Source organism: Lactuca serriola, chromosome 4 (assembly GCF_051521515.1).
Source record: "Lactuca serriola cultivar US96UC23 chromosome 4, Lser_US96UC23_V15, whole genome shotgun sequence".
In the NCBI taxonomy this organism is placed as follows: domain Eukaryota; kingdom Viridiplantae; phylum Streptophyta; class Magnoliopsida; order Asterales; family Asteraceae; genus Lactuca; species Lactuca serriola.
Window position 1 is genome coordinate 359,186,108 of NC_136411.1, and position 23,497 is coordinate 359,209,604.

Genomic DNA, 23,497 nt, shown 5'->3' on the forward strand with positions numbered 1-23,497 from the left:
TTCCTATTTATAATATTATAAAAGAAAAAAACATTTAGGAAGCTTTTATACTTAATTTAAATAACAAAAAATGAGAAAAAAAGGAAAAATCTGAATCTAGTTCTGAATTCGGTGGTAAGAAATAACAATGTCTTTTTACCTTTTTACCATTAATAACAACATAGCTAAATTATTTTAATCAATAATAACAATTTCATTTAGAAAGAATAGCATCATACTTATGTTTCTTTAACAATAACATCGATATATCAAATAAAGTGCAATACACATAATGCTATTAAAAAATTGTAAATTTGTTAATTTCCCGTTTTGCCCTTTGATCATAATAGATAGAGTTTGCAAATTAAGTAATCAACTGATTTGCAAATTCAGCAATCAACTGATTTAACCTTTAACATATTATGTTTCATATTAGAACTGATTTAACCTCTAACATATTATGTTTCATATTAGAACATATGTACAGGGGCAAAAATAGCATAACTGTGTATTTGGAGTTTGATCTATCAATTTATGTTCATTTGTTGTGAAGTTTTTAAAAAACCAAACGAAAAAAAAGTATACTCCCGCTGCTAATTCAGTATAGTTTGTTCATAATATATAAACAATGAGAATAAAAAAGTATAAACAATGAGAATGAAGTAGGAAAAAATATAAGTTCAAATAATGTATATGATTCCATACATGGTTCAATGTAGTTTGTTCATAATTTAACAAAAAAATAATGCAGGGAAAGGAAAGGAAAGTGAAACTTGTTATGGATGATTGTTGATGGACGCCAATAGGAAGAGTGAATAGAGGTTGGAGAAAGTTAAATTTTTTCGTGATTTGTATGATAAAGGATTATTAGTAATCAACTGATTTAACCTCTAACATATTATGTTTCATATTAGAGCATGTATATAGAGGCAAAAACGTCATAAATGTGTATTTGGAGTTTTGACCAGTTTATATTCATGTGCTTTGAAGTTTTAAAAAGAAACAAACAAAAAAAAATTGAAGTATACTCCGGCTGCTGATTCAGTATAGTTAGTTCATAATATATTAACAATGAGAATGCAGAAGTATAAACAATAAGAATGAAGCAGAAAAAAGTTAAAATAGTGTATTGTTTTCATGATTCCATACATGATTGAATATAGTTTGTTCATAATATAACAACAAAAATAATGCAGGGGAAAGGAAAGTGGAACCTGGTATGGATGACTGATGATGGACACCAACATGAATTATGAATAGAGGTTGAAGAAAGTCAAAAAATTTCGTGACTTGTATGATCGATAATATTATGTAGGGTTAATAAGCATATATATATATATATATATATATATATATATATATATATATATATATATATATATATATATATATATATATTGGTAAACCGTGTAAATGTAGGATATGTTACAAGAATAAAAAAAAGTGATAATGGTATAAATATAGTAATAGATAATCTAAATAAATAAATTATACCTAATTGAAGGGATAAGATGTTGATTTTCTATAAAATTGGATATAAATAATGAAAGTAAGCTTATTAATTTTGGAGCCTGATTCTTCCACAGAAGATTTTTATTCAACCATTGAAAACATTAATTTTAGGGAGCTAATTTTTTCAATTTATATTTTAATCCTGCAGCTGAATAATTAATGTATGGACCAATATACCCCTAAACTCATTTATGATATTGAAGAGGGAGAAAGATTAAAACCATATACCTTTTTATTGGAAAAATCTCACGTTTAATTATGCTTAAGATTTGAATAAGTTAAAATGAATAAATGAGGGACAGTTGATCAACACATTTTTAATCAAAATCAGTTCAAGTTTAAATTTTGAATTTGAATCAAAGTTAATTCAAGTTTATATTTAAGGTTAACATATAAAAATCAATTCAAGTTTACAATAACAATCAAATAAACAATTAACATAATGAAATCAAATTCATTGTTTACAGTTAATTTTACATTTAAGGTTAAAAGTTAACAGAATCAAAATCAATTCAAGTTTACATTCAAGGTTAATAGTTAACAGAATCAAAATCAATTCAAGGCTAAAAGCATCAAAATTAATTCAAGTTTACATTTAAGGATCAAAAATTGGAGTTAAGTGTTTGAAAGTGGGGTGAAGCAATGTCGCCTGAGGAAGATTTCTTATTGTCCTGCATCAGGGGTTCAAAGCGTGGTCCTGTGTTTTTGGGGAAAAAAAGGGTTATGTTATGATATTTTCAAATTATATATGGAGAGGGGTATAATTGGCCAACCTTTAAATATGTATTGGCAGCATCAAAATATTTAGTGGAAACAGACAGATCTGATCAATTACACCATGCACACTCTCATGAAGTTGTATGTAAATTAAAATTGTGTGTAAATGAAACTATTAATGAAGATTAAAAATTTAAATTGAAATGTCGGAATTAGAAGAGTGAGGATGTCTGATTTTGTACTATGAAATATTTTTATTGTGTATTATGGAGATATACATGTGACACTCCTTTTAATGATCATGAATAAGTAAATTAGAGAATAAGAAAATCTTATGTAGTAAAAGGGATGGCAAATTGGTTTGCATTATATAACATTTAAACTTTAGATATGGAAAATCTATCCACCATTCCATCAGTTTTCTTTAAATTTATATTTAAAGAAATATGTTGTCTAAATAAAATATTGAAATATTAATACATATAAAATCCTAATAAAATTTTGCCAAACAAAATGTTGATATCATATAAATAATTCAACATAAATCTGAAAATGGCTTACACAAGACGAATACTATCGTGTTAAAAACAAACGAAAACAAACATAAAATTCAAAATTGTATGATCACATACTGATGATAAATTCTATCGAAATTGCATCCATTTAATGCAATAGATCCTTCACCATCATTATCATCATCATGTTTGAGCATATTAGTAACAGGTCCAAAGTCAAACTCAGAGCCAGTAGCTCTTAGATGTTTATCAATTGAGTTTTTGCGAACTGTTTTTGTTATGTTCAACCTGTGCAAATGACAGAAACAAAATAGGGAAAAATAATTTTAATTTGATGACTAAAATGTAAATTAATAATTAAAAAGTAAGATCTTGAAACTTACGGTTACAGTACATCACTCAAATAATTAAGTAAATCCTGCAATGAAAGCATAAAATAAATCAATAATAGCTGATAATAATGGCCTATGAAGAATAAAAAACAAAAGCATAAACGTTAATTGCCCATTGTCGTCGGCCTCACCAAGTTTTTCCACAAACAAAACTTGATTGCAAATATGAAATCCTCCAGAAGGCGAATGTTGGTAATTTAGAACTTTAGTGTTTATTGCAAATTGAATTTATAACAACTTTAGTGTTTATTGCAAATTGAACTATGTTAAAATTGCTATTCTAAAATATACCATTTTGTTAAAAACTTTATATCTGAACACATACACTCACAATTATAAATCACACACTTTTCCACAGGTGCACCATATTATCAAACATCCTTGTGGTATATTATTCTTTTTTCAGTTTTGTCCAAGGGCAAAATGCTCATTTAAAATTTTTGATAGTTATGGTTCCTTTAAAATAAATCAGGTAATGTGCTTAAATTGCAGTTTACTCTTAACTTTAATTGCCTTTTTACCTTGAAATTCTTCTCAAATGTAGCTAGCTGATGTGATCTAGATTTATGATTTTCTTCAAGAACTTTCATGAGTTTGGTAGCTTGCTGACTCAGATTGCTGAAGAAACCACTTATTGCCCTTGATATTTCGTGTGAATTCTCTAAACTTTTATGTAGTCCCTACACAATTAAAAAACAAAACATCAAATATAAACTATGAAAAGAGTAATAAGAGAATTATAAAATTTAAGAGAAAAAATATGAACACCCTTGTTGTATTTGTACCTCTTCATGTTGTTGAACAGATAAAGACAACATCTGCTTCTGATCAGCTATAAAAAAAAAACGGATAGTGAAGTCATCATGCTCAGAACGAATACAGAAAGTGAAAAATGTATACAAGAAATAAAGACATGGTTCATAGTAGAAGCAAAACGGATAGTGAAGGCATCATGCTCAGAACGAATGCCTCCAATGTGATTTATGATCAAATAATGTCGCTGATAAGTGAATCATGTCAAGGAAATTGCAACAAAGATGACTTAAAACATTATATTTTTTTCATATGAATCAGTGTAAATATATCTGTAGAATCAAATAAAATTATAAAATAAATGACATGGAGCATATTCTTGAACTTCACGAGGTATTTTTCTTTCTCTAAGCCAGCAACCAAAGTATTATTCGCTCCTTCCTTGTGTTTCTGCACGCTGTGGCACTAGATACCTGAAAATTTCTCAGAAACTATTCAACACAAATTACAAAGTAATAATCAATTAATGAGAAAGCAAATTGGATTACATTTCTGCAGAATCAAAGAAGTTGATTCCGGAGTCAAATGCTTTGTCGAGGAGTTTGAAGGACTGTGACAACGAATTTTGCTCACCGAATGTCATCGTCCCTTTCAAAGAAAAAATAAAACAAAAAAAATGAGTCCATTGTTACTCTATAAAAGAGGGAAAAGGTTTAGGACAACCTAAACAGAGCTTTGAAACAATGAGACTGGGAGTGAGATTTGAAAGAGGGACAGACATTTTAGCCGAAATACAACCAGTCTGCACCACCACTACCTATAACTTACTTAGCATAACTCGTGAGCACCACCAACACTCCTTTTTCAAATTTTCTAGAGGATTTTATGTTGTAGTACCTTCTGACTGGTGTTGGAAACCAATGGAGTTTTCAGGAAATCATCAACCTTTCCAGCCAGTTGCAACCTTGCCCTATTCATTTGTGTGACAATCCGAAATTTCTATCTTGTAGTGTCAATCAATTCAATCAAAAGTCAGACTCATTTCCTCTATCTTTTAGCACTGATAAGGGTCTGTTCGATTGTTCTAAGCCTAGTGCATTCAAGGTGTGTGAATAGGGATGTGTTAACTTGAGTTCGTCAAGTTGAAATCGTTCCGAAAACTCCATCACAAGGAGTTCATAGCCGCAAACTCGGGTTTACAGCCATAAACTCTGGGCTAGTCGTGAACCCCTTTCTTAAGTATAAAATTCTTTCATTTTTATCTTTGTTGGGGCTTTGGCCTCTTTCCTAAAAAAAATTCTTTCATTTTTCCTCATTTCTCACATCTTCAAAGCTGAAACTCAAATTTTCTCTCAACTATCATCAAGAACACTTTCATTGTTCTTCAAAGTGGTAAGTATTTCCTTCATTTTGAGTTAATATCTTTCACATTAAGGTGAAACCCTTTAATCTCATCCATAAATCCAACTCTTTTGGCTAGATCTTCAAATCTTCATCCATTACACCAAGAACATACACTTGTTCTTGGTGGCCGTAAACCCCCAAAAACCTTCAAATCGTAAGTTTTCCTTCTATGATCTTGTTATCTATTAAAATCACTAGACTTACAACCTGGAAACAACCATATTGTGCATAATCTTCAAGAGTTTACAACCATAAACTCTTCTTATAGCCGTAAACCCATCCAAAGTTCATGTTTTGGCCGAAAACCCTTCTTGGGTTACTAGATGAGACCGTGAACACTTCTTAGATACAAGTTAGGACCGAAAACCCTCATAAGATCAAGCATTACGGTCGTAAACAAACCCAGGGCTGTAACGCCTTTAAGTGTGACTGTAAACTCCCTCTTATCATTCATATGTGATTGATACACTCCATTGTGAGTGATTTCTAGTTCCTAAGGGTGTTTCCCATACATGATTAGTCGTTATATACACTAATAGTACACATATATGTGTTATTATATGTTTATTAGGATCTGTTTGTGCTCGGGATTCCACTTGGCATACCTTACATCCTAAAACAATCTCTCAGTCGAACCACTCACTGTAGGTGAGTTCATACCCCTGTAATCAACCTTTTACTTGTTTTAAAATGCTTTTTTTTTGGGGGGGATACAAGTTGAAACACAATTGAATTGTGTTTATTTATACATTGAATTCTTGCAAACATAAGAACTTTACTACTTTTAAACACTGTTAAACTTCATTTCAAAACCCTTTTTAAATTACTTATAAAAAGTCTTTACCTTCAAAATCATATTCATATAGATATTTAAGTATAAGTATGCCTCAATGGACTTAGGACTATTGTTAATAACCTTGACTCCTGTTCCTTGTTTGGTTGTGGGCTTAGGGTAGGATACACTAGTCCGACTGTCGATTAACTTGAAATTATACATGCTAAGTACCTATAGGAATATTAAATCTTGCCTTTAAAGTTATACTTAACTCAATTATACAAGTTGATTAATTGAGTCTTTTCTTCAGGACAGTTACAAAACAACAATACTAGTAAACTATAATAGGTATAGTTTAGAGGAACACATACATATACAAGTACAAAAGGAACATATACAATTACAGAAGGAACATATACAATTATAGAAGGAACATATACAATTACAAAAGGAACATATACAATTACAGAAGGAACATATACATTTACAAAAGGAACATATACAATTACAGAAGGAACATATACATTTACAAAAGGAACGTATACGTCATAACTAGAACAAGATAATGATAATGTGAGATACTACTTCATGACACAGCAATACACTTGTGTGTCACGTTTTGTAACCAGAGTCTCCCGGAGGGAGAGCGAGCATTGTGTGTATAGATGTCACACCCCAAAACCAAGAACGGCGGAAACGTTCTGAGGCGGAGGACGTCATGTAAAGCATCACAACAATGCAAAGTAGTAAACAAGAAACAACATCATCCATTGCATTAATAATATAATTTTAAATACAAGTGTGTTCTTTCATATAATAAAACAACATAATGAATAATCAAAATGAAAGGCGAGTCTTGACTGCCCCGTCTTCACGAAACCTGGTAATCGTACCTGTCTATTGGTGACCTGAGAATACAAGTTGTTTTGAAAGCGAGTATCAGCATAAAGCTGGTGAATTCATAAGTATTTTAGAGTCATTGATTTTTCAAAACTGTAATAAAAGACTTGTAATTGTTTTGAGGAAAAGTTTGTATAAGTATGAAAACCCTAGAAAATCTCATATTTCCTATTAGTATAAAAAGTAGTCTTCTACCAAGACCCGACTGTTTTGTAAGTATGTATCATTGTAAAAATGACGGTTTTCCCCCTGTATAACTATTATTATAAAAATATAGTCTACCTCTTCGTTTATGTGAATGTGCCACAAAATAAAGGTAATAAGGAAAATAATATATTGATATCAAATTATATCCTACCTCATCGTTTATGTGAAGGTGTCACAAAGTAAAGGTAATAAGGTAAATAATATAATTATTTAAAACGTATCCTTTTGCACTAGGATAAACACGACGTGGTAACTCGCCGAAAAGTACAACCGAGAACATCCGTAGATGAACACACCTTCTGTTGCGAGCAGCCAAGTGTAGGATGGTCAATCCATGAGTATGTAGAAGTATCTATGTAATAGTATCTATGAAATAGTATCTATGTAATAGTATCTTTGTAATAGTATCTCTGTAATAGTATCTCTAATAGTATGTACTAGTGTCTCCTTGTATTGTATGTATTAGTGTCTCTTTGTATAGTATGTATTAGTGTCTCTTTGTATAGTATGTATGGACTCATGAATGAACTGAATCTTGTGTGATTCCTTGTACTAGGAATAGTAAATAGTATCTCCTAACTATACATATTATAGCTACTAGTAATGTACGTGTATAACCGAAAATATGCCTTTGCTACCCAAAGGTACTGAATTGACTGATAGAACTTTTATGACTATATATGTATACATAATATATAACTAATATTTAGACGACATTCGGACAATTAACCGATACCCTAAGGCCACATACAAACAAGGAAAAGGAATTAAAGCGAGCTAGCAGTCCTAAGTCCTTTAAACATTACTTATATAACTATACATATATAGGCATGCATTTGACAATATAAAAGTATAAAATAAGTTTTGTAAAACCTTTGAAAAGTTTGGTAAATAAGAAGTGATGACTTGATGTCAGTTTATAAAACGATTTAAAAGCAGTTTGTTTGATAAGAACAGTTTTAATTATAAGAAAACCTTTGTTTGAAAAAGAGTTTAACATGTAAAAAAGTTTGAGAAAGTCATTGGAAGTAATATGTTTGGTAAAACAGCTAAAAGCATAGTAAAATCCATTTGTGTACTAGTTATTAATCACATGTGATTGATATAATAACTAGTATGATTCAGCTTGTATTCCCCCCATAAAAGCATTTAAAAACATGTAAAAGGTTAATTAAGGGGTATGAACTCACCTGTAGTGAGTGGTTTGGATGAACGGATAGTATAGGATGCTAAGTGTCAAATGAAGACTTGAACATACACAAGGATCAATTTAGAAGCTTGATTGGGTGTTTAAGGTCCAAGAACACTAGTGTGTATTCTTGGTGTTCTTGGTGAAACTAAGAACACTTGAAGACAAAGTTGAAGATCAAGAAGGAAAATCGGATAATACTTGAGAGGATTTGATGTTCTAGCTTTGAAATTGTGAGAAAAATGAGTAAAATGACTAAGTGTCATATTTATACTCTTTGGAGTTTACGACCATAAACTCCATGTTTAGGCCGTAAACTCCAAACTATTGGAGTTTTAAGACTTTAGTTTTGCACAATAAACCCTAGGGTATCCTCTCTCCAGTTATCTGTTACAATACTAGGCTTTGGAACACTCAAACTGACTCTACACAGCTCAAACGTTAGCAGAAACTGTTCTGACTTCTATTGAAGTGAATGGTTATACAGAATAGAAATTTCAGGTTGTCACAATAGATCTATATGGGACTGACAATCCCACACCTCTCTGCTAGCTACAATGGGACCTATCGGTCCACGGGTGACAAATGTCACATATTTAGTTCGGCGCCAGAAGGTCCTCGTGTTTTACAGCAGTCAATCAACATGGTTACAACCTTATCACATTTACCTTAATTTAACTAATTGGTTATTTAAGGTAGTTAGTGCATTATTAGTTATTTTATACAATATTACTGCACACTTTCATTTTCCCATTGCATCCATTTAGTGATATTCTCACATAAAAGGAAATGCAAACTAATTTCTAGTAAAAGATAGTCATAAACTTAGGAAAAACATACATTTTTACAAATGAACAAACACACAAAACAATCGGGTCTTGGTAGAAGACTACCTTCCATTTTAGTAGAAAATATAGGATTTTCTAGGAGTTATACAAACAGTTTTCATTCAAACACTTACAAACATTTTCATCAAGCTAATACAAACATTTGACACTAAAATACTTATGAACTCACCAGCTTAAATGCTAATCAACTCTTTCAAAATAACTTGTATCCTCAGGTCACCAGTAGACAGGTACAGATGGCCAGGTTTTTCGAAGATGGAGCTTATTCAAGACTCGACTTATTATTTTGTTATACATTCATTTTTGGTGTCATTTAAACTTTACAAGAACACATGTATTAACTATTACTATTAATGCAATGGATGTTGTTGCTTGATTCACTATTATGCACTGTTATGATACTGTACATGACGTCCTCCGCCCTAGAACGTTTCCGCCCTTCTGGTTTTGGGGTGTGACAATTTGACAATCTACCAGTTTCAGACCTTAAAGGATTCATAAATTTCTTCAATCCCTTCCACCTGATAATGTATAAAAACAAACAATCGATCAGATCCAGGTAACTTTTTTTTTTGTTAAAAAATGTCATATTTAGACAGTAAGTTCTTTAGTTATGTAGAATTGAAAATATTCCAACTTGCTGTCTTAGTGAACTGTTGGTGGAATTAAAAATATTCCGATTTGCACACCAACTGTTTGTTAAAATGTCTCAGTGAACTTCAGTTACTTATTCCAAAATTTGTTCTTTCTTGCTTAATGAGTCACTTTCAGTTAGAAGGAAGCATAGAAAAAGATGTTAGTTTGTATGGTTCCCGATCTTGTATCAGGGCCTTATAATGTAAGTAACATTCTTTATTCATGTGTTCAAGTTGATGAGTTTCAATTTTTTTTTATGTGGATGCTCTTCTTTCTTACAAAATAATGTTTTCAAATCTTATATGAAAACCATATTTCTATGCTTTAATGTGTCTGCCGTATATTTTGTTTTTCTTTCGGTTATGGAATACAATTCTAGGTTGTTCGTGCCTTTTTATTTTTCATCAACACAAATTAATTTACTCTTTGAACCTTGTGGTATGCATTCTAAATCATGTTGCTGGAAATTATGTTTATATGTAAACTATTGCAAGTAAATCAAATATGGTTTTTGGCTTGTTTGATGATAATGTCTAACAAGTGTTTGTTAAAATGTCTGAAAGAGTATTTAAAGAATTTAACCTTATGGTATGCATTCTATCAGAATTACTAGCTGTAAATACAATACCTTTGAATGTATTCTATATATTCTATCAGAATTTATTCTATCAGAATAAAATCGATGTTGTATTATATGCATTATATCATATTCTATGTATTCTACCATAATATATTAAGTGATAGTTAGTTGTAAGTAACATATTTTTAACAATTATTAGTTTTTGTTGTATTTGTGATAGGAATGGCTGGAAGAAGACGTTGAAGACCTTGATATTCTTTTACAATATGTATAATTATATTAAAATGTATAAAGATTTTAGTCTGTAAGAATATGTATGAATTTGTATTTAAGTTTGGATGTATAAGAATATATTAGAATGTTTGTTATTTTTCAACATCTGATTCAAAAATTTTGTTTTTCTTCAATAATATTCTATTAGAATAAAATTCTGAAAGAGCATCATTTTAACAAATAATATTCTGACAGAATAAAATCGGTTAAAAATTGAAATTGAATTAATTAAAAAATTCAGATTTTTTTTAAATTAGGAGAATTAATCATCCCTAAAAATCCAAAAATTTCTTTTTATAAATGTAGTTAATTGTCCAAAATACCCTTTTACTTAAAATTGTGTGATTATATGCTACATGTTACCCCATTGTAATATCATACACCCTCAAATCATGTCCATTGATTAATTTCATCCATTGGTCCAGATTTGTGCATTCTGACAGACAATACTTAGTAAAAACAAAATAACCTAAGCATATATATATATATATATATATATATATATATATATATATATATATATATATATATATATATATATATATATACTAAAACAAAAATGACCATCTTCAGCTAAGGAACCGCAGACCTGCTGTCTTGATGATTCCATAGAGAAGATCAGACTGGAGATTGATTTCGTCTTTTGCTGACCGCAAACTTGAAGACCAACCGCAGAGATTGACGATACATGAAGACTGTTTATGTTGCTTTACTTACATTGCTTGTTTACATTGTAATATCTGGTGAACCATTCAAGGTCACCATAGTCAGTAGTTTAATATTATTTTACTCTTCAATGTAACCTTTCGAGACTCTACAAATAGAGCATCCCTCTTAATGTATTAACACCACTTCAAGAACTCTTATTTAAAATACAAGATCGTTCATCTCTACCTCTATTATCTTAACTGATAAACCGAGTCCCTCTTCACTTTAGTTGATCACACTTACTAACTTGTGTTTGCATGCAAACCTCGTTATGAAATGAGGTTCATTAGTTTTTTTAGTGAACACTTTGATACTTTCACTATAGTTTTATGTATTAAATTTCAATAGGGAGACCTATAATTAGTTAGTAAAATATTCTTATACACGATTTATGAAGCAAAATTAACCTTATAAAACTCCATAATAAATATATACAAAGCCTAGCATAAGGTCTGATAGAAAATGTAAGAAAGATGGTAGAGACATTTAATTGCATTTGGTTAAAACGATATAATTTTTATGTTTTATATCTAATATTAGCTATATAACAGCTACATATTCCCTAAGCCTATATATATATATATATATATATATATATATATATATATATATATATATATATATATATATATATATATATATATATATATTACCAATGTTAACCTACATTACAATAAAATATTTCAGCCAATTATCATAACTTTCTAACTAATAAGTCAGTCAACATTTTTAAATTTTCTCTTGAAAATATATTAAGACAAAATTATACTAATATTATAAATGAAATTTATAGTGCAAAGTGAAACAAACTAAACAATACTTGATGGAAAAGTGAAGAAGAACTTTTGAGCAGGCTTGGCAAAAATTATTCATAACACGAATATCTACGGGTTTTATGGGTACCAAATGCTAAATCTTAAAACAAATAATTGAGACAATAACCCTAAGTTCCTAATAAACTAAGGCAGCAACTGCAACATCACAGCAAATTGGGAACACGAGGAACAAACAGGGGAGGCATGGGGTTCGGTTTCTCGGTTTCCTTCTTCCGATTTTGGCCAGAATGAAAATGTGGGCTTCTAGCTATTTTTTATTATAATAATTGGGTAAATTTAATGGGCTTAATAGTTTTGGACTACCTAAACATTTTGCATTGCTTTAAATTTTATATTTTGGGTTAACTTGTTTTTGTTTTTGTTTTTTTTTTCTTTTTTTAGATTCATAAGTTAATTTTGTTTTTTTGTTTTTTTCTTTTTTTAGATTCATAAGTTAAGGGTAGCACCGACATAGTTTAAAAAAAAAAAAAACACTTAGCAACGAAATTTGAGGGGTAGCCGGGCTCGATAGTGGTCTGCCTATGGATCCCAGTTCTCCCCTACTTAGGGTTTGAACTACCATGCCACCAACTGACAGTGCAAACAGACCAAATCTCAAACCAACTCAACCATATATATAGCATACATGACCCTTGGAATGTATAACACAATGCAAGAGGATCTTCCAGATAAAGACCAAGTAAACTCAAAGAGGTTCTGAATCTCAGATGGAGACCTTGGAGACTTCGCAATTATAACCGCCTCTAACATCAAGAATCCCATGCAAATGCACAAGTAATAATTATGGCAGTTTATTCATAACACCGACTTCTTATCTAGAAACAAATGGACTACCACACTCCTCACCTACAAATTCCCATACATCAATTCATCGTGAGAATCATTTATAAATACAAGAGGCATCATTCTCATTGCCAGGATACATTAGAGACAACACAGTTGTCATTCTCGATCCACTTCTCTTAATCACTGGAAGCAATCAACTAGAACTTGACCTGACTACATTCAAAGAAAGAAGACCATTGATCTCATCTCAAGGCAGGCATACCACAAGAATCCTCTTGTGTATTCCCACACTAGCATACTTGCCGCCCAAAAAACCATAACTATCTAGCCCCATGCCGGGTTTACATCCTAACTCTGAAAGTCCCATGTATGCCCTCTTTTTCCTCAGAACACGGAAAGTTGGAAGAACATACCTTGTTATAGGTAGTGACATTCCAATCCATCTGCCAATCACTCAACCTTTGGCTGCAATCCTTGAGCCGATCATCACAATGGATTTCTTCTTTGAGTCTTGTGACTCAATTGACACTACCTCGAGCAAGATCCTCGAGTAGTTTCGTAAAGATAGTGGCACCACTAATCTGGTTAGCAAGTCATTAAGTTGAGGAATCGGAAACTTGTACCTCATTGTGATCTTATTGATGACGCGACTATCAAAATATATACGCCAAGACCATCCTTTTTAAGAGTCAACAAAGCAGGAACATCATAAGGGCTCATGCTCTCTCGAATGTTACCATTTGAAATTAAGCCCTCGACTTGTCAACGCAATTCCTCATGCTTGTAACGCCCGTAGATCCAGGCTCCTAAATTTAGAAACAATGAGCATCAAAAATGAGTTTTTGATGGAAGATTATTTAGAAGGAGTAATCTTAACCAAGTTGTAGAATATGTCACAAAGGTTCCGCACATATAAAGAATGTCAAAACCCGAGTTATAACAAAGAAGTTATGGTCCATCGAAGTTTCGCGACAAAACCGGCACGACACTACGCGACGTAAATAATGAATTTATGATAGAGGACTTTTTGGTCTTAGTGATCTAAAAAAAAAAGTTATAGTATACGTTAAACCTAGAGCGTGCATAAAAAGAACGCCTAAATCTGACTTCGTATGAGGAAGTTATTATTTTTTTCTAAGATTTGACCTGGCAGTGCACGACCCGAAACTCGAATTCTAGATCGAGCGGTTTTTGGCCAACGCGACCTAAATGAGAATTTAAGATCTCATTAATAGGAACTCAATGAGAAAAAGACAGACGAAAACGGAGTTTGTATGTAGAAGTTATGAATTTTACGCTAACATTTAACGTTGTAGTCACCTTCTACTGTTAAATTTAAGATCGGTCGAGAATTAGCCAACAGAGTCAAAAGAAAAGTTGTAGATCTTATTTTTACCTATGCGTGGATATAAATAACGTCAAAAACGGAGCTTGTATGCAAAAGTTACGGATTTTAGAAGTCGGAAGTGTGATGTGCGAAAATGGGTGACGTGGCACAATCTTGGCCATTGCTTTCTCCCCAAGTCTTGCCACCAGATGGTGACATGTGGCACCAAGTTCAGTCATATTTCACCCTACAAATAGAACCTCTCCCACCCTCATTTTCTTCACACCTTTCCCATTCTTTCTTCTCTCTACACTCTCTCTAAACCTCCCAAAAACTCCCCTAGCGCTAGAAGAAAGCCCCGGAGCGTTCGACGATTCCGAGAAGAAGAGCTTTCGGCTCGGAAGTTCTGCCCCTACAGAGCACGACTTCTAGCTGAACCCCCTCGTAGGTAAGATACGCCTAACTAATTTTTAATATAGCTTTTATTTAAATATAGTAACGTTATTAGGACCTTATAATAACTATTTGAGCTATTATTATGGGTTATATAAGTGTCGTTATAATATCTTTTTAACCACTCGCGATACTGGGAATCCAGTATGAAAGGCCGCCTGGGTTGTTGGATTTCAGAAGTGCTATATGCCAAAATGATCCCGCCATCCGATGTTTCATGTCTGCCCTTTGTCTGTACATAGTGGGTGAAAAGTATTGTTTAACGCTTATATAATAGTAATAATATCTAGACTATTAATTAGTTTCGTTGAACATTAGACTAAACTCTATTGGAAATGATACTAGGTTTTGTCAACGGAAATTTGTTTTAAAGTAAACGAAGTGATGTCCGAGTACCGAGTCACCACCTTTGCAGGTGAGTGCATAGTTCCTTTCATCTTACACATATATATGAATTATTTTATAAAATTACATGCTATGTGTCTATACTGTCTGAATACTTGCTGTCTATGCTGGATGAAACGTTTTATACACGTTTTAAATGATCTAAACAGTATATATATTTTATATCTACAAAATGTGTTGGGTAAAACATGGGTAGATTAGAGATGAGATAAATGATGAGCAATGAAAGATGAGATAAATGATGAGCGATGAAAGATGAGATGAATGATGAGCGATGATATATGAGTGATAAAATATGGTGCGAAGCGATGACCTAAGCGATGAGCCAAAACGATGAGCCAAACGATGACCCAAGCAATGGCCCCGTCATCTAGCAGAGTATGGATGACAACAACGGACTTTTCTAGACAGTCTAGTGTAACACTAGCAGGCTCGCAACCTGTGGGTGTTGTGAACGATGTGTTCACCCGGTGTACTCTAAAAACCCATTGACAGGTATTACGAGTGGACTCTTGAAAACAATATTGTCAATAAACGAGATAAAGTCTGGCGACTATGCAGACTTAGTTCCGATTCCTTAGGATACTCCTTAGGAAGAAATGAACAAGGAATAGCTGAATCTTGGGTTAGATCCTTAAGAGTAAAGAAGATAATGGGGATGGGTAATTGGGTTGATTTGTTTGATGTTTAACATAATAATTATATTATTGTGGGTTGAAAACCCTACGTACTCACCAGGTTTCCCAACCTAATCCACTCAAGCTTATTTGTATCACAAGTGTTGATATGAAACTACTTTACACTGAGGGATTTATGTAAATCACTAGTGTAAATGAATGTAAGTTCTGTTTATGCTTATGTTTTTGTATTGATGATGACATCCCAATATTTTAAAAATGAATAAAAATACATTTCTTCAGAAATGCTTGATAACGTATTTATCATGTTTTTCTGGGAACAAATTCCACAACATTTTTATTAAAAGAGGTACTCTGGTTTTTATAAAGCATAAACAAAACCAGTCTTTTCTGGCCGTGAAAATAGGGATGTCACAATGCTCCCTAGGACTCATCCTTTAGTGTGTCCTATTAGGCAATTAGGCTCCCGGCTACGAATCAATGTGGTGTTGGATGTTACATAATGGTGGCAAACCATTAGGTAATTCATTAGGGAATACATCAGTGAGTTCCTCGAGCAGAGGAACCATAGCCTCAAGAATTTCAACCTCGTTATCCTTTTCCTTCCCTATCAACACAAAAAACTGACATGCTCTCTCCAGCACATCTTCAAACTGTGTAAGAGTCAACAGAGTACCCAAAGACTTAGCGACTTACTCCTTTGGTGTATTAGGAATCAAAGTTATCTTCACACCTCCAAACAAAAAACTATAAGTATTAGATCGTCAGTTATGATCTATATTACGTTAATACTTCCAAGGTCTTCCCAACAATAAATGAAAAGCATCCATAACAAAAACATCACACCAAACATCATCTTTATATGTGCTACCAATACAGAAATAAATAAGAGCTCGTTTATATATGGTTACCTCATCACCTTTCTTGAGCCATTGTAACTTGTAAAGCTTGGGACGATTCTCTACCTTTAAATCCAGCTTTTGAGCCGCCTCTTCATATATCAGGTTGTCACAGCTGCCAGAGTCAATAATGAAGGTACAAACCTTTCCTAAAATGGTACATGTTGACTGGAACATATTGTGTTTGAGCCAATCATCATCAGCAACTTTTAGTGTAAAGCAAGAGCGCCTTACCACTAAATTCACCCCTACATCTCCATTTACAACATCTTCTTCAAATTGAGGCCCGTCATCATATACCGGGACATCTTTGTAATCTTCACCAGAATCATCGTTTTTCCAATCATTAGGCTCAACAAACAAATGTCTATTTCTAGCCTTCTTGCACTCTAATTTCTAGTGATCCGTCTCCACACAATTAACACGTTTCAAGCCACTAAAATCGGTCGCCTTAGGAGTTGGTCCAACACTGCTACCTGCCACTCTCTATTGAGTAGGTACAACACGAGGTACCATATCACATGTCCCAGAACTTCCACTAGCAATGGCAAATGACGACGACCCGCCCATGTGACGATTTTGTTTCTCAAAAGCCAATGCCCATTGATATGCTTCAAAAATAGATACTGGGTCAAATATGTTGACATAGTCAAATATTTTTGGATCAAATATGTTGACATAGTCCACGATTTGAGCCCTTAAACCCCTAATATATCGAGCAACAAGTTGTGCCTCTGTCTCCAATAGGCAACCAGTTGGTAGAACTCAGTTGTATAATCATCAATTGACTTGGCACCCTACTTTAGATGCTGTAAGCATTGGTACATCAATATTTGAAAATTATGGGGGTAGAAAGTTGGAGCGCAAACACTTCTTCATCTTCCTCCAAGTCTTAATCTTTGACTTCCTGAGTCTAGCTTGTGTCAGTTTTTAATTGTTTCCACTATGTAGATGCCCTTCCACGTAACCTGGTGGCGATCAATGATACTCTCTTGTTTCAGGAACTTCTTTGAATTCAAATACCTCCTTAATTGTAGCCAACTAATTGATGAAATCTTCTGGATTCAAACTGACCTCATCAAATTTTGGGATATTAATTCTCATTTCGGACTTCAAATGCCTATTGTCGGTTCCATGATCATGTCTTGGCCGCCTCACCATATTGTCGTCAAAATACGAATCCTCACTATCACCGAACTGATTCCCAAAGTCATCATCTTCCACAATGGAAGGAGTGTGAGCTCTTTGTCCTTTGATTCATCAGTTCGACCATCTGATCAGTCAGTTGATCGATCATTTGGTCCATCGTCTCCTCCATGCGTGCCATAAGTCGTTGCTCTAGTTCTTATTCATGAACATTGTGGGCTGATGATATGTTTCTTCTTAGAGGCATTTTGAACTAGGAATTTGGCTCTGATACTTACCGATGTAGTGTACAAAAACAAAAAAATATAAACAAGATTGAACTTGTTGATTCTTACAAAATACTCATGAAAATCTCTACCAAACCATGAAGTTGGGCTTCAAAATCCGGTCAACACACACAAAAATTTGGAAGGAAAATGAAATTCTTATTATTCAAATGAGAGATGATTTTGAATTACAACTTTGAGCTCAATTTATAGGGCTAAGAAAAAAATGAAAATGCTAAGGCATTTAAAGAACTATTAAATAGCCATTATTAAACTATTAAAGATCCATTGTTGAACTATTATTATTAAACTATTAAATACATATTAAGGAAACATTTAATAAGCTAATAATGAAGAATCTTCAACTCATTTTGGCTAGTTAAGCCCATTTTCATGAATCCATTTTTGTCACCCGGACCTCTAGAAAAATAAGGGCTTCAACATCTACGCTAGGGACCACAACCCACTTTATGATAAATTATTTGATGCAAGTATTTATATGATTTAAAATATAGAAGGCCTATGTTGGGTGATACACTATTACTATGAACGTGTTTGTTCATGACAACAATAATTTTCCCCATTTAAGGTGTTTTGTATTGTTTTGGCCCATTGATATGGGTGGAAAAATCACTTTATTAATGGATAATGCTTAAATAGGCAGATTGCGGAGAATAGCAATCTACGTTACTCTTACTGTCAATATGTGTAATGTACTACTATTTACCAGTTATAAACTTATAATAATATATGTATAAACTTATAATAACATATGATTTGAAACTTTTATTATGTAACTATGTTGCTTTTTTAATTATAAAGAAATTATGCTCTAAATCCATGTATCTTTTTCCACATAATCTAAGGAAAATGATCGTTTCATCTATTCATAGTTTTGAACGCTTGCTTTTTATTGTCTCTAATCAAACAATCTAATGAAAATGAACCCTTTACTGTACCCACTCATGTAACAAACGAAACAAACAAAAAATATGCAAAAAATTAACCCCCTACAAAGCGTGAGGATCTTCTACTAGTTATAACTAATTTAAACTCTTTATTGATTTATTCATATTTGTATCGTAATTTTAATTTAGTAGTATTCAATATAAAAGCATATATATTATTTATACTGTCTTGTCTCTAAATATTACTAAAACAAAACCTTAAATTCTTCAATGAAGAAACAACAACCTTGATTGCATTTCCCTCCTTTAGTCTCCACCTTAGGATCATTTTGCTGACATCATCCTCACCCAAAAAAATACACGCACCTCTGGAATCAAACTTCCTTCTTACGATTCATTCCTAATTTCATTCTTATGTTTTCTCTCTAAACAATCAACACAATCAGCTCCCCATGAAACTCAATAGATATGAACCCTAACCCCTTCCTTTTGCCGATATGCATAACCCCATTGATTTCATGTATACATGGAATCGATCCTATGCGTTCTACTTCTGCTAATATGGAATCGATCCTATGCGTAACCCCAAGAATTCCTGAGGGGCACCGCGTCGACCATCAACGATTTTCCACCCTTCGTTCCCGATTCCCCATCAACTCTCCACCCAAATTCACCGGAAGTTTATGAAAACCTAGAAGAATGTTCTTTTCTTTATTTAGGAGAAGCTTTGGGCATTTCGTACAAGTTGTAAAGAAAGATGTCGATTTTCTCAAGAAGAATATCGATGCAGGCATCAATTGGACGAGCGAAGCTCTTGGTTTACGGGAGATTTCAAAAAAGGTAGATGAGTTTGTTTGGTTACGGAACCTCGAAGATCCCCACTATTCTGGTGAATTTCAGTCTCCTTCTTGGCCTCAACCTTATTATCCAGGTTTTTCTTTTTCTCACTTTCTTCCTAATCTCTATTTTTGGCATAATTTACTTGTAATTATAATTTGAAGAAATCCTGCAGCTATTTCTTCAAATTATTTCCATTTCCACCTTTTGTTGATATCTACGCTAAATGACCAATTTCATTCAATCAAGCATGAATACATATTAATTGAAGAATTGATTTTGGTCTGAGAGTTATTTTAACTTGAAATTCAGTTGATAATGTAAAACAAGTTCCCTTATTTTGGGGGTACTTTTAGCGTTTTAGCCTTTAAGCATTCACATATTTAATTGATAAATGTAGAGCAGAGAGAGCATCAATTATTATACAAACATCCAAATGAAAATGGTATTTTAATGAGATAATTGTTTATTAATTGAACTATTTTCATGGGAATCACATGTGGTTTTCAAGCGTAGAATTGTGCCCATCAGTTTCTTCTGCTTGTGATGAAGGTACTTGATTGATGGAATACAGGTGATGGAGATGAAATGAATGTTCATGGTGTTAAATATTAATTAAGTATATTGTTTTCATTTTATATCTATTTTTTTATTACGACTTTCAGGAATAATATTTTGTTTCTATATGTTGTCAATGAGTAGGTATTGGTGTTTCAAGGTGGAGCAGGTTGGAATCTCTAACCACAAAAGGGAGATGAACTTTGTAATTGGTGTTTCAAAAATAGGTTAGTCAACTTTTTTCCTTCTTATATCGAGCTGACATTTTATTAAAATTCCAATTCAAATATGTAATGATATGTCATAACTCATAACTACTTTCATGAAATAATGATCATCATATTTGAAAAGAACCAGAATTTTCTAATATATTAATTTAAAAATTGTCCAGATTTATGTGATTGGTGAAGAAGGGATATTGATAGAGCTTGAGCTAGCAGACTTTTCATACCTCAGGGGTCCGGTATGTAAAATGACGAAACTACCCTTCTTTGGGTCTTTGTTATTTTCAGCATCAAGTGAAGTTACATTTTTCTTTTTGCAGGAAGATGGTGGAAAAAAGATAGAGCTCAAGCCTAGGTATTTGATGGAACATGACAAAGATGTATGCTTTTATTATTTCTTTTTTTGTAAATTATAAATTTAGTTAGATAATATTAAACTTCATATTTTTTTTAAATGTTGTTTTTTGAAATGTATTGGTTGGTGATGTTGTGGTTGGGTTTGATCGTTACTTTAACTACTACAAAGTTCAGTAAGTTCTTTTTTTTTTTTAATAATTAATCTAATTATGCATTACTCTTTATTAAACTAAACTGAAACATTTCCAATTTTTTTTAAATTGTTTTGATTTGTAAGGTATGGGACACTGTGTGTTCGTGAAAATCCAGGGTGTCTTTTCCTTGCTACAAACCGTGATGCTGTAACTCATCTTACAAATGCACAAGAATGGGCAGGTTTAACTTTTTTTTTTTCTAAATTAACTAAAAAATATTTAAATAATATTTAATATTAATAAATAGGATATAATATAAATGTGGTTTTAGGTGGCGGTTCTATGGTTGGGGCTCTTGTTGGATCTACTCAACGTGAGCCACTTACTGTTGGGAAACCTTCAACATTCATGATGGATTACTTGGAAAACAAGTAAGATGCTATTTCTTTTTTACTTAATGTAAGGGTAAAATGGTCATTTAGTTTCTCTCATTCAGACGGTTTGTTTAATAATCTGGAAAAATTCTTATGTGAAAAACAGATTTGGAATCACCAAGTCACAAATATGTATGGTTGGTGATAGATTAGACACTGATATTCTTTTTGGGCAAAATGGTGGATGCAAAACTCTTCTTGTTCTCTCAGGTGATATATAATTACACATATTTTTAGTTATTATATTTATAAACGTTTTTTTTATTTGTATATACATTTTGATCCCTTTTATATTATATTATTTTTATAGGTGTAACAAGTCTATCGATGCTTCAAAACCCAAACAATTCCATCCAGCCAGATTTTTATACCAACAAGATCTCGGATTTTCTGTCTCTTAAAACTGCCACTGTGTAACAACTTTGTAGCTCATCTTTCATTGCTTCTTTCTTGTGTATGTAGAAGAAACAAGAATTATAAGTTATAACACAATATCAACTCCATAATCTTTATCCAATTCATTTTTCAAGCGAATGAATTTTGTTGTGTTGGTTTAATGAGCTTTCAAGGAGTTAAACAACTTAATTTAGGTAGTTGTGATATAAGTGTTTCTTTTTTACTTATCAAGATGGAATGACTTAATGGGTTAAGAGAACATACTTGGTCTAATGTAGTAAGAAACCAACCATTTACCTGTTTGCCCTCCTATTTTTTTCCACCCACTCCTCAAAAGTTAAAATTGATGTATATTATGAAATTTGATTATTGGAATTTAATGATAAAATGATAATTTAATCTCATTACAACATTTTGTTTATACATACATCATTATTCATTCCGCTACTTTATCATATAACTAAATTTAAAAAATATATATAAAAAATAACATAATAAAAGCTCTTTGATCCCAAATAATGGAATAAAGTAATGAAAATCATATTTGATTAGTTGTAAAGGTAAATTAAAATTTTATATTATTTATAAATAATGGTGTATTAACTTTACATATTATCTAAATATTATTTAGTGTAAAAATAAAATTAAACATAATAAAAGCTCACAAGTCCCAAATAAAGCTCTAACAAAAAGTAGTATTATTTTTAAGAAAAAAACTAATAATATTCTGAGTCGTTTTTCAAATAAGATTCATATTTTTTTACAAGTTAAATCAAAAGTTTAACCTAACTTTCCTATTTTTGTTTATTTGTCGGTTTTAATGCTTTATAGGCCTTCTATAAAAAAAAAGTGATCAAATATTTTATGATTATTTGCATAAAAAACCAAATATTGCAAACCATTTTTTCGGAAAAGACCTAATATACTTTTATCAGATGAAAATCTGTAAACTAGATAAAACAAAAACAAAACTTCGGTCAAACATTTGGTTTAGATTGTAAAAAAAAAACGTTTTTGGAAAGGTCAGGACTCTATAGTTTGTACTTGACAGAGCAATTTATAGCAACATATTTCCGTTAAATGGACATTTGTTTCGGTGAAAAAAATTGACTAAAGCGAGCACATTTTGGTCAAAATGAGATAGTTTTTGGAAAGGTCAAATTGACAAAAATGCGGTCATTTTGGCATCAGTTGAAAATTGTGCTATAAAAATAACATGGAGCCTACAAAAGGTGATTAGGGGAATTTTATTAACTTTCGCAAACTTTCAGTCTGAAATCACCAAATACGATTACGGGCGTTTTAGTAATCCTGGCAAACTTTCGGTCTGACATCACCAAAATCGATCAGGGGCATTTTAGTAATTTTGTTGTAGTTTATGAAAATATTATATATTTATTATATTTTTTCCTTATTCTACAAGCTTTTCAAATTTACAGTTTTTTATATGGTAATTATTATTTTAAATATGGTATGATTTTATCTATTTGTATACTTATATTTGA

The 23,497-nt window shown here is 32.0% G+C and overlaps 1 protein-coding gene across 1 annotated transcript; it reads left to right on the top strand.

Annotated features, from left to right (window-relative positions):
- The first annotated feature begins 20,386 nt into the window (after nucleotides 1-20,386).
- On the top strand, nucleotides 20,387-22,130 carry LOC145099710 (phosphoglycolate phosphatase 1A, chloroplastic-like). Its single transcript, XM_079037233.1, has 9 exons — nucleotides 20,387-20,441; nucleotides 20,555-20,616; nucleotides 20,839-20,910; nucleotides 20,992-21,051; nucleotides 21,143-21,201; nucleotides 21,306-21,403; nucleotides 21,494-21,593; nucleotides 21,703-21,806; nucleotides 21,907-22,130. The coding sequence occupies exons 1-9, from the start codon at nucleotides 20,387-20,389 to the stop codon at nucleotides 22,011-22,013; spliced, it is 717 nt and encodes a 238-aa protein (XP_078893359.1). The 3' UTR covers nucleotides 22,014-22,130.
- The last annotated feature ends 1,367 nt before the right edge of the window (nucleotides 22,131-23,497 follow it).

Coding starts and splice junctions, on each gene's coding strand:
- LOC145099710 (XM_079037233.1), top strand. CDS start 20,387: ATGTGGTTTTCAAGCGTAGAATTGTGCCCATCAGTTTCTTCTGCTTGT. Junction 21,594..21,702: donor ATGGATTACTTGGAAAACAA/GTAAGATGCTAT, acceptor TGTGAAAAACAG/ATTTGGAATCACCAAGTCAC. Junction 21,807..21,906: donor AACTCTTCTTGTTCTCTCAG/GTGATATATAAT, acceptor TTATTTTTATAG/GTGTAACAAGTCTATCGATG.